This window comes from Struthio camelus, chromosome 2 (assembly GCF_040807025.1).
Source record: "Struthio camelus isolate bStrCam1 chromosome 2, bStrCam1.hap1, whole genome shotgun sequence".
Classification (NCBI taxonomy): Eukaryota; Metazoa; Chordata; class Aves; order Struthioniformes; family Struthionidae; genus Struthio; species Struthio camelus.
The window spans coordinates 37491711-37504043 of NC_090943.1; the positions used below are offsets into that span (position 1 = coordinate 37491711).

A 12333-nucleotide genomic window follows, 5' to 3' on the forward strand; every position below is an offset into this window, starting at 1 on the left:
TTAGATTTTATGCTTTTCCCTCCGACTGCATCATCTTGGCTTTTCTTCACTGCCATGCAATTTTGCTGCAGCATAACTAGCAGTGACTAGTTCCCTGAGCAAGCTCAGAGAGGTGGCCCACTGCTTTGGGGGGGGGGGGAGGGGGGCAAGGAAGAGGGTTTTTTTTGTTGCAGTTATTGCTGGCTGTTTGTTTTTATGTCAAATGCAACTAGGTCAAATGAGGTTAATGCTAGTCCCACTCTCTTCTGCCACCACTAGTTACCCTGCAGTCAGGGCAGCAATGCACCCTGTCTCCACTAACTGTGCTGGGGGCAGGGGGGCAGATTATAACATCAGACTTCCAGTTGTCTGCACTAAAATGTCTAATGTAAATACAAAGGCTTTTCAAACTCTCGCTATCTTTCCACAGGTACAAAAATATATTTTTTCCTAACTTCCTTTTTCCGCTTAAAACAAAACCCTTCATTTGAACAACCTGACAATTAAACTTGTCGCCCCATTGCCTACTACTGAAATTCAAGTATTATTGCATTTAGACAACTACTAGCACAGCTGCTATACAATTCATAAACAGAAAGCTGATTGCAGTTTTTAAATTCTTCGAAACAGTGTATTCTCACTAATAGGATAAAGATGTCCCTACAATGGAGGGAAACCTCTACCCTGTAGTTAGGAAGCAAAATAAGCTCCAAGACAACAACTTGTTTTTCAATATAGAGAACAGCAGCCACAGAGGGCTTTGGGGATGGGAGCTGACATTCTGCTCTCCACCAGAGGAAACAAGAATCCACAGCTCCAGAAGAGAACTGAGGAAAGTTCTGCAAGAAATGATAAAAAGGGAAAAAGATCACAAGTTTTTTTTTTCTTTTCTTTCTTTCTTTTTTTTTTTTTAAATAGGAGATTTACTTGCATCTTTAACTTAGGAAGATAACGTGGATGAAGGTTTTTGCAATGAAGCTGAATCACTGGAAGCACAGTGGGGGACACTGAGTGGAAGAGGAGTTCGAACAGTGAATACAGCTGCACAACACCTTTTTAGCAGGAGTTACTGGACAGCCTGTCATGAGTGCTCTCCAAAATGGTAGGGGAATCAAGAGGGAGGAAAGCTGGGGTGGATTTGATTCCAACTCATATGGAGGAAATTACTGAGACCAAAACAGCACTAAGGAAGACAGATGAGACTGACCAACAGATGGTTGTGCATTAGAAAGTCAAGGAGAGAGAACAGCAAAATAAAAAACAAACTCACTCCAAAAGTAAGAAAAAGCAAACAAGAAACATCCAAGAGGCAGACTTCAAATTCAAAAAGTGGGTCAGAAATATGTCATGAAAAGCAAGTTTAAAAAGAGGGAGGAACATGTCTCAAAGGAACATCGCTAAGGGCACAAGGTCTAACTTTCCCAATGAAGAGTAATAAAATAGACTAGTTTGTCCAAAATACATTCTGAGATAGATGAAGAGATCACAACAAGAAGCATGCAAGAAGGTGCAAACTAGGTCAGATTAAAGATGATGATAAATTTTATTACAAGCACAGAAAAACAAATAGGCTAAGACCAGTGAGATGTATTTAATGAGACATGACGGGCAAAAAGAAATCACTATCAAAGCAAATAAATAGGAAGACCAAGAAAAACGTTAGTACACTACTTGGTGGGGAGAACAAACAAAAAAAAAAATCCAAAGACAAATAATGCTAGTATTACGGATGGAGTTAATGTGGTGTTTTTGCACCACTCCTCACTAAGTCACTGTAAACAGATGCTTAGCACGCTATCAGAATAAATAAAGGAATGAGGCATCAGCCTAGAATAGTAGAAAGGATGCATTTTGATATCTTAAAATTGACTAGCCTGATGAAGTTCCCCTACCTGTTCTTTCAAATATCTTCTGTCTTGAAACCTTTAGTCACTACCTCTAAGATCCTGTGGAGGACAGCATACCACAAGACTGGAAAGGGGCAGGGAAAAACGTACAATCTTACATTTTAAAATAAAAGAGAGCTGGATTGTTGCAGACTAGTCATCGTAATTCTGTTTTGGGGGAAAGATGTGGAAGAAACCAAACATGGAGACATCTGCAAGACACTAAGCAGATGACCTGGAGTCAACCTTTGTTTGACATGCATAGGTCTTGATAATTCTCTCTAGATTCTTATTATAACAGAATTGATCTTTGTGTATATGGGACAAGCCACAGATCTCTGTTAAGAGGACTTTTGACACTGTCTCCTAAAACAGACACATAAGATAGAGAAACACAGACAATGCTACTACAGCATAAGAAAAGCTGACCTTTTGATAATTATCAGCTAATAGTCATTATCAACCTACTGTCAAACTAAAAAGCTCCGTTTCATAGGGTTTTGCAGGGACCTACCAAGCCTAATGTCGTATCAGCTTCTCATTAATAGTTGGGATGATGGAACAGCAAGTATGTTGATTAAATCTGAGGACAGTACAAGGCTGAGATAGAGTGCAAACCTAGTGAAAACAAGTAGAAGATAAGAACTCAAAAGTGATCTTAAACTGCAGAAACTGTTCTGAAAAAGCCTCACTGGATTTTTCCAGAAAAGCCATGAGAACAATCAACTCCCTAGAAACATAAATTTTAAGGAGAGACTGAAAGAACTTACTCTCTCCTTATCCTTCTTTAGGCATCATAGGCCTTCAGACATGTAAGGCTACTACAGAGAATAACATGTTCACCCTTCTCCTGCTGAGCAGGGCTCACAGTAATTGGCAAAGAGTACACAGCTTAGCATCAGATGTAGCATACTGGGAAGGAGGAAACAGAAAACAAAGATCCCCACCAGACATTCCTACACCTAGGAGGCAGCAGCAGCAGACAAAGAGAGAATTTGTGCATGCTTGGCATTCTAGTAGCATTTTTATAACTATAAATTATGTTTATAGCGCTACATTAAGTTAGGATTCTTGGAGGAGGCTTGATGTGAGAGATCATATTTCAATACGTTTTAAACTTCTTTACTGTTGATACTTCTATCTTCTAGAATCCCTTTCACATTAGCTCAGCTCATTCCTGCATCTTCTCTTCCATTTTGCCTTATGAATTAGGATTATACACAGCAGGTATTTCTCATTCTCAATTGCAGTGTTCTTACGGTTTTTTTGTTTGTTTGTTTGTTTTAAACCCACAAGTTTCTCATCTGTCCTCTTCGCATCCTTAGCATTTTAAAAAAAGCTGCATCATAAGCAGCAAGATTCACAGGTACCATTCAACAAGATGAGTTTTTACACCGCATCTCTAGAACAAAACAAAAACAAATGAGCAAGCAAACAAAAGAAAAAAAAAAAGACTTACAGCTCAGCTGTTCTAACCCAAGTAATAACACAACTGCTACAGCCTTTCTGCTGATCCTCAGGACATGTAGTTATGCACACTATGATAACATTTGCTAACATTAATCACAACCAAAATCAATTTTCAGCTTCTTTCAAAGAAGTGAGACTGTCTTTCTTACAATATATGCAGATAGATTTGAGCCATCCCCACCACTTGCGGCATTAACCAGAAATCTCGGTGTAGAACCTGCACTCACACTGGAGCTCTGATCCAGAAATCTTTTTCTGCTACTTGTTTCGCATACACAGTCTAGAGTGTCAGAGTCTTCGCGCAGCTATGAGGCTTTGTTTTTCATTTCCATGGAAAAAGCAAGGAAGAGCAAACCCTGTTTAGCAACATCCTTTTACCCTTGGGGAGCTAACTCAGACCTCCCTTCTCACACATTTCTCTCCCCCTAAAATAATCCAAAAGTCACAGAGAAAAGCTAAGTATACACATTCACCACACTTCTGTTTCTCTGCTCACTCAGTAGGTCCACACTCCACAGACTGGACTTTTAGTCCATCTTTTTGTCATAAAGTTCATCAGCATTTTATCTGTTTATCTGCTCCATACAAACCAATAAGAAAATAAACCTGCAGAAGGTAAGCGAGAACTCTTCAACAGCTACCTTACTGCTGAGCCAGCAAGTGCTGTTTCTAGCATCACCTGCGTCCTGAAAGTCTCTTGCACTTTAAACATGGAAATAAGTATTTGGAAATTTCTGGAAGCATCTTCTACACTGAGGAGGCCAGTTTTAAAATGCTTTAAAAGCAAACAAACTACACTGCACATAACAGTTCATTCTCAGCCCCAAAGAACATAGCCAACCTTGCATGGATTCCCATCACGTTGAATCGGAAACAAACCTCTAGATACTTCCGTTTTAAATCACTTCACCTAGACCTCTTTCTAGAGGGCATGTAGTTTAGCCTCACAAATACATCTCCAGTGCCGAGTTTCTCACATGCTAAGTAGGAGATTACTCAAAGTTACAAAACATTGGGAATCAAAACAGAATTTTCCTGTGCAAGAGACTGCAGTTGAGGAAAGAGCTCCTCACGTTTCTGCAGAGTCCAGAAAGCCAGTGGGCTTGTCTCCAGTAAGACAGAGATAAGACTTGTGTGTGCGATGAATGGGAAAAGGAGGCATGGAAATTCCTTCAGCTGCCATAATTCTTAGCACCAAATCTAGATTTCATGTTTGCAGAGTAAGGAGAGAAAAAGCAGGGGGGGGGGGGGGGGGAAGAGATGCCCACTATCACTACAAGAGCAGCACTAAATATTTGTGGGTTTGCTTCATCCAACAAACTCGAGAGCAACCAAACTTTGCTTTATTAAAAATAAATCTGTTAAAGCACATGGCCTTCACATTACTTAAGTGGTATAACCACCTCTATACGTACTTTACATGCAAGCAAGAGAAAGGGAAGAAGGTGCATTCCAGAAAAGATAATAATGCTTGCACGGAACATGGGCATTGATCCAGAGTACTCAAACCCAAACAGTCCAGTGAGGGAAGGGGAAAATGCAAACGATCTCCCGGATGAGTAGAGAACGCGATCCCAGAAAACTCCCTAGCAATCCAGATTCCAGCATAAGTCTGAAGCAAGTATTAAGTGTTCCTAGCTCAGAGGGATGCTGCTTTCTCTCCACCTCCAGTCTCTTCCAACTGGGGCAAGAAGAGAAGAGTACACAATCCCCAGTTACAGAAACCGCCAGAACCTTGCCAAAAATCCACTTGTACCGCAAGGAGGAGGAGTGAAGTTCACATTAATTACCAAGCAAGTTCTGTACAAACTTAACCTTGAATGCCTCAAAGAAAGTGCCTCAAAGAACGTTAGGCAATTTTATCTTTTATAGCTGTACTCTGAGAGTGAGCTCTTCAGGACAGAAACCATGTCATCTCGTTTCAGTGCAGTAACTCAGCAGATTATAGCAGGTGATTAGCTGCTCTTCCTCTACCACTTAGCCCTGAATACAGTCTAAAAGGGTTATCTTACCTATTTTACCTGTAACTTGTTGGTCTGATAAACACATAGTGAACTTCTACATTACCCAGGAGACAGATACAAGTCCAATTGTTACTGCTGGTTGCAGAAGCCAATATTTTATTCAGTAACATCCTAGACCTATGCAAAGGAGAAAACTACTTGGTATATATTTTTCTCCAAAGGGCAGTGATAAAAAAAGAATAGTTAGCCTCTGCATTTGTGTAATTGGTTTAGAAAAGGTCTTATTAATTAATGTGCCTTACTCTACAGCCATTTACATCCCTATTTATTTCTCAGTCTATATGGAATAACTTCACGGGTCAAGCGTCCTACCTTGCATGCGTCTTCAGGATAACTACTGTCTTCCAGAGGGAAGTCAAGGTGTCCTTAACACCTTTTTTGTTAAATAAGTGCACACACCTCTTACGAAGAGGAGAGGGCACACCAGTGAAACAGTTTCAAGGTTTCCACAGGAAACTCATTTACTCATAATATATTTCATGAATCTGAAAAGCCAGCTGCCATCTACCTGAGGAACACCACACATGTATCAATGTCAGGGTGTTTTCTTCTGCTAATATATCACAAGGTGTTCTCAATTCAGATTGAGCTTCAGCTTACTCCCAGAACATTTTCCATTTCTGAACACCAGGAGGCAATTCTCTGGAGCGCTCAGGAGTGGGAGCTGCTATTAAACGCCGCACTTCATGCTGTAGACACTGTGCTGGACTTCACTAAGAATTTGCTTTCTGCAAACCTAACGAGCTGCATTTAAGAATATTGTAGAAGCTCTCCTTTTCAAAAGGGTTTTGTGGGTGATTTTTTGTTTATTCATACGGCAAAAACCCTCTCCGGTGGGCATTTGCACAGACCCACGCTGGATTTCAGCCCTCGGTAGCCCACGACTTTCAGGCACCGCCACACCACAGGCAGGTGGCGAGAGCAACTGCCAGGCACTGAACTCGAGTCACAGACACCACTGCTAGAGACGCATATAAAAATTTTTTTTTTTTTGCTGTAAAACAGCAAAAGAAAAAAAGGGGGGGGGATAAATTATTTCAACAGAGCTGAAGAAAAGACTTTAGCAGGGAATGACAAGGTAACCTTCCCAATAACGATTGTACTAGGAAACAAAAAGTCTCACAAGAAGAAAACTGTTTGAAGAAAGATTAATGTTCTTATTTCCCCATGTCACTGTAAAAAGAAAGGTGTTGCAGAGTACTAGGTGTGTTTAGTATTTCAATATCCAACATACAAGGAGGGCTAACAGACTGAACTAACCCAGAGACCTCTTTCATCCGTTGTTTCTAGTTTGGGTCGAGGGATTTTATCCACATTAGAAGTCAGTCTCGATTCAACCAATTAACAAAGGAGTGATGAGGCAAGCACATTGGCACAGAGGGACCATAAGAAACTATTTAAGAAGTAAAATTGCTCCAGCTACCACACACGCACAGCATCCTCTCAGAAAACATTATGCAAGAATGTTGCTTTAATATAAATCCCTCTCTGTCTGCATAAACTTTTACTCTCCCTACCAAGCAATTGGCTGCAAGAAAGGCTTGTTTTAAGGAGGAACCATCTGAAACTTTTTTTTTTTTAAACAAAGCTCAAAGAAAGCTCTTGCAACCAAACCTCTTCAACACCAAAGGAAGATACCAGAGTGCAAAGTAAGCTTGACCTAAGACAGTTCTGTGATGAATTTAATCACCAGTTGCCATTATTTTGTCATCAGGACTTCTCTTTAAGACCATACAAAACTTACCTGCTTAGTGCAAAAGTGACAGACCTCCAGCCTTTACAGAGAAAAATTTTAGCAAGTTAGTGGACAAACCATATTCGTCAAGCATCCGTATTATCACAAGAGAATGCAAAAGCATTGTAAAAAGTTATTTTGGGGCAGCAATCCTTTAAACGCCGTGCCCAGACAAAAAGAGTCAAGTAAGTACAAGGAACTTGAGGAAAGCTAGGCACGGCTGAGGTGATGTTCACAGGGACGATTTTAATTCTTGCTTGGGAACCAGGAAGACAGTGTTTTTAAAAGGTGGGGCAGAGGGAACATCCCGCCTCTGAGCCCAGACAGCACCACAGAAACTGCAGTAATTGAGAAAAGAAATCATTTAAAAGTCAGGAAGCAGAGGGGAAACAGGGCAGAAGCCTGCAACATACAAACAGCAATAGCTACAAACATGTAAGGAGGGATGAGCATTCAGAAACAGATAAAAGCATTCTGAAGCACTCTATTCACCAGTCCTTATACATCAGTGTTTACTTACATTTTTCTGAATCAAATGCCTCTGCTCTAGTATTCACTCCTTTTTATCCAAAGCCCTCAGAGGCTACTGAAGTTTGCACAAAAAAAGCAAAAAAAACAAACAAACAAACCAACCAAAAAATCTCGCTTAACCCCCAAACCAGTCACCCTCAACCATGTCTACTACTACTCTTCCCAAAGAGTTAACATCTAGTGCCAAGGGTTTGACAAAAAGTGGTTCAGAATCTGGCATAAAAGGTACCAATACAAAACTAGGATAGCTGGATACTATTCAACTGAGTTCCCTCAAAAGGTGTAAGTGCAGAGGGAATTCTTGTATTGACAGTACACCCCAGGAGGACAGACTTCAGCAACGGGAAGTGGTGTTTTTGATATCTTACAGAAACCCTGTGGTTGACAGCCTAAATAGGACAGAGCAATACCTCCATTTTTCTTCTAAGCAAGGAAAGGATAAAAACAATCAGACATTGCAAATGAAGAAGCAGCTGCAGACAGAAAGTCAAATGAAGTAAGTAGATCAAACGCAAAAGAGAACAACATAACCAGAGCTTTATCCTCAACCCCTCCACCCCCGCAACCTCCCTCCACAAAAAGATGACTTACCATGGTGAAGGTGTGAAAGAGTGTTTTATATACATACAAGGTAGGAAAGAGTAAAGAAGATAGCTCTGTTCTCACAGTAGCCCATCTGCTGTAAGAATTACAATATTCTATCTGTGCACAGTAAGCAGTGGGTATAGAATAAATTAGTGAGAGCCAGTAATCATAATAGTATGAGCCAATAATTTGCCATAATACCACCATTACAGAAGAGCAAGGGGTGGGGGGGTGGGGAGGAGAAAAGAAAAATCAAAAGAGAAAGGCTCAGTATTACATTTCTGCTTTTGACGAGGTTTCGGCCAAGTATTTAAATCTGAACTTGCATCAAGTTTGCTGAGCTCTTACACCAGCCAGGTCTGAAACGGACAAGCTTTCAGTCAAAGAGACTGACGGCATCAGGAAGTCCGCATTCACCAAAGAATCCATTGCAACATTTTTTATGGTTAACTCGGAGAGCAGAAACGAAGGCGGTTATCTGAATTGCTTAGAAGGCTCTATTGTTCCCTCTTCCAAAGGATTTTTCCCCAGCACAGAATGGGTGGTGTGTGCAAAGCAAGCGAGAGGTGGGGGGAAGGGGGGGAGGCTTGTGGACGGAGAGAGAAATAGAAACACACAGCTTCAAATATGGACGTCTTAATTTTAAAAGTAATTTCCTACCTCCCACTGCAAGTGAGGCGGGATATTTCTGATCTGAAGTTTCCGACTCCTGCAAATGAATTGAAGAAAATAGTTAAAAAAACAGAAAACATCATTACAAAATAAGACTATACATGACAGTATCCACATTTAAGTATCTTTCCTACTAAGAGGGACAAAACCAAATCCACAGCTCAACAAACAGGGAACGTCAGGTCAAAACCATGTGAAGTCCAAAAAGCTGGTACAGTAATACTCGTTATATACTTGACAGCTGTTACATTTCATGAAGTCTCTACTTGAAGACTATTTCAATTTAAGCTTTCAGGTCTAGACTATCTAACTTTCTCCACTATAAATGGGTGTAATAATCCCATATATTTGTACTGGCTACTCCCCTCCCACCCCTAAACAAAAAAAAAAAATTTTTTTTAAATTCACCAAGAGGAAACTTCAGGATTCTATTCTTTTTCAAGAAAAAAAGGAATATAAAATGGATGCACACGTTTGTTTTGAGATTAAGCTGTTCATTAACCTAAAGGACTACACTTTAACATTTGTATGGAAAACGTTCCTTATCTCTGCAATTGGGGGAAGGGGTGGAAATCAGCAAATTCATTGTATTTCCCCACCACCACTCTACACCAGTTTTGGCTTATCTAGGAAATAAAATTTTCCCTTTGAAGTGCTGCGGCAAAGCCTAGCAGCATGCTGCCTGCCTTCCCGGCGAGTCCTTTGTCTCCTCCCTTCCCCCAAAGTGGGAGAACAAATAAATGCCAGAGATGCCACGAAACCCTCGGGATTTTCAAGAATGTGTAGATTTAACACAGTTTCAGCTGGGCTCAGGTAGTGTGTGTTGGTTGGGTCAGTCTGGCTACTCTCATAAGAAACCATGAGCATTGAATTGGGGGAGAGAGAGAGGGGCGAAATACGTAATGATCAAGCCGAGAAGGCTACAACTGCATTTTGGTTCACCAAAAGAGGCTAAAACAGAAGTCTTGTCTTCAGACACACAGTTTTCCTATTTTAATTGCTCGGGACTGACCTCTCACAAAAAAAACTTCACATTTTAAGGACTTTTTATAACACAATAGAAGTTTGTTAAACTTATATAGGCCAGTAAAATCTTGCAACGAAACAGGTTTTAGAGATGTTCCCGTCTAGCAATAACATCGAAGGCTTTCGTTTCCCCCCCCCCCCCCGAAGTTCCTTTTAAGACACACTCCTTTCCTTAACACTGCCACCCACTCACTTGGTCCTGCAATGAATTTTACATGTTGAAATGCTTTTCTCCAAAGAAATGGATGCAACTAGACACTTAACGCACAAAGTTTTTGCCCAGAGTTTTTACCCCCAACACTACAGTGGCCACAAGATCAAGAACAAATGTGTTTTCTCAAAATAAATAAATAAATAAATAAAGATGAACAGGTCTCAGTTACGCAGCATTTGTCAGCTGTTTTCAACCCCTCTCAAGCAAGTAAGAGCTTATTTCATCATTTGATCACAACCATGCAGACATGCTGGAAGGTAGAACAAAAAACCCAAACCACACACAGCCCCTTTTCAGCCTTCATTTCCAATAAAACAAAGGAACAGTGAGGAGCTGCTTCACTGCAACAAGGAGAAAGAAATTCCTGTAAGGCTGCAAAAAATTTCCTTAAACTGTAATCTCAACGAGTGACACTGCTATGAAAAAGGCACTCTAAATGAGCAAAACTGCTTTGAAATACCAAAATAAACCTGAAATTTGGAAGTTTGGTCCTAAAGTAGAACAAAGAAAAGGGGATGTTCTTTTAATATTAAAAATACTAGGAAATTTTAACGCATAAAAATCCCAAACCACAAAATTGGCACTCATTGCTCTATTCAATGTGCTTCAAATTGTGTCATGCCATTAGTCTCTCACACTTGTAGATTCAAATTAAAATTCATGAGCGCTTCATAGCAAGCGGTGCCACTCGCAGAGCACACAGCAGCCCAGACAGCACACCAACAGGAGGGCTCCCCGCAGCTCAGCCCCACACAAATAAGCAACAACTACTAATTCTGAGCCATGTGCATCAGCTGGCGAGAAAGAAGGGGGAAAAGTCCTTTCCAGAAGCACGTACACGAGTTGCACCCACCCAGCTGCCACCTCACATTTCATTGCAGAAGAGAAGCCTACATGGCTTCAATGTCACCTCACAACATGCAGAAGATCGACCCCCGCTCCCCCCCCCCCCAAAGTCTAGATGTAGTCACATATTCATTCGACAATAAAGGATGTAAAACTAGTCCTTTCTTTGTTCCCCCATGGCTCTGAGGGGCTGAAAAGCTTGCTGCAATTTAAAACTTGGCCAGCCAACATGCACAGCACAGGAATAACCTGAGTGTCCTGAAAGGGAGGAGGAAGACGAAGGCTGAGAAGCGAGGAAGAAACATGCCACCGTCAGATTACTACTTCCTCTAACCCACATGCAAAGAGCAAAAGGGAACAACGGAAGGCTCAGCGCGAAACGGGTGCAGGCCCGCTGCGCACCTCCGTTCATGGCAATAGTGAGACACCTATTGTACAAAACTGAAAGGTCACTTTAAAAACACAAGAGAAACTGTAGGAAGCATTTCATTTCAAACTCTTTACGCCGTGATCAGATGTCGGGCTGCGCTGCAACCGATTTCAACTTCGGTCACCCAGTGCACAAGCTTTAAATCTAGTTCTTATGTACGCACGGGCAAGTTTTACAAATTGTCTCTTTACGTTACAGCTGTGTTACAACGCGCAATCGGGGAGAAAAACGGACAAAGCTTTGCGCAGCCAAGAAAAGAGCGACACGCAAGCGGAGTAAGGTAAAAGACCACAAACTCCTTTGAGGCATTTCTATTTCAGTTACCAACAACTCTCAAAAAAAAAATTATACATCTATTATGTATATATGTCATTGTTTCTTAAAGCGAGGGGTGACTCCATCTAACTTGTAGCCCCTTCCCCTCCGTGCCCCTCCGCTCCCCGCGACGGGGGCGCAGCTGGCAAGGGCAGCAGCAGCCGCCGTGCGCGTGGCACCAGCCGCCCCGGACCCGACCGAAACAGGAGGGAGCCGCAGCCCCCGCTGCCCCCGGGAACGGCTGCGGCGTCGCTCCTCCCGCAGCCCCCGCGCGCCCCGGCCTCTCGTCCCGCTCGTCCTGCCCCCGCCGTTACTGATTTAGTCACCTGCTCTGCCAGTGCGTGAACCCAGGGGGAATCGGCAGGCGGCTTCCTCAAGATAAGCCCCAAGCCAGCTGCTAACGCACAGCGAAGAGCGAGGGGCAGATCTCAGTCTACCGCAACAGCTTCCATGAGGCTCGCTTTTGACTTCCGAAAGCATACGTCTGTGCACAGGCACAGCTCTATACGCTACATGGAGGACGGGAAGAGGGGAAAAAACGCGGGAGCTCGTTCCCGGAAATACTCTCCTTCCATCTCGGAGACCACCAGCTCTTTTTAGGGTGCTTTCCATCCCCCCTC

General features: G+C 42.0%; 1 protein-coding gene across 3 annotated transcripts in view; it reads right to left on the bottom strand.

Moving 5' to 3' along the window:
• The window catches only part of IGF2BP3 (insulin like growth factor 2 mRNA binding protein 3), a 122778-nt gene that overhangs the window by 88965 nt on the left and 21480 nt on the right, over positions 1-12333 (bottom strand). For 2 of the 3 annotated variants that reach the window (XM_068935109.1, XM_068935108.1), the window contains exon 4: positions 8871-8919. In XM_068935109.1, the coding sequence (XP_068791210.1) occupies positions 8871-8919 (49 nt within the window). Of the gene's footprint in view, positions 1-7103; positions 7135-8870; positions 8920-12039; positions 12228-12333 lie in introns of those variants that run through there. The other variant, XM_068935111.1, reaches the window with a different exon arrangement.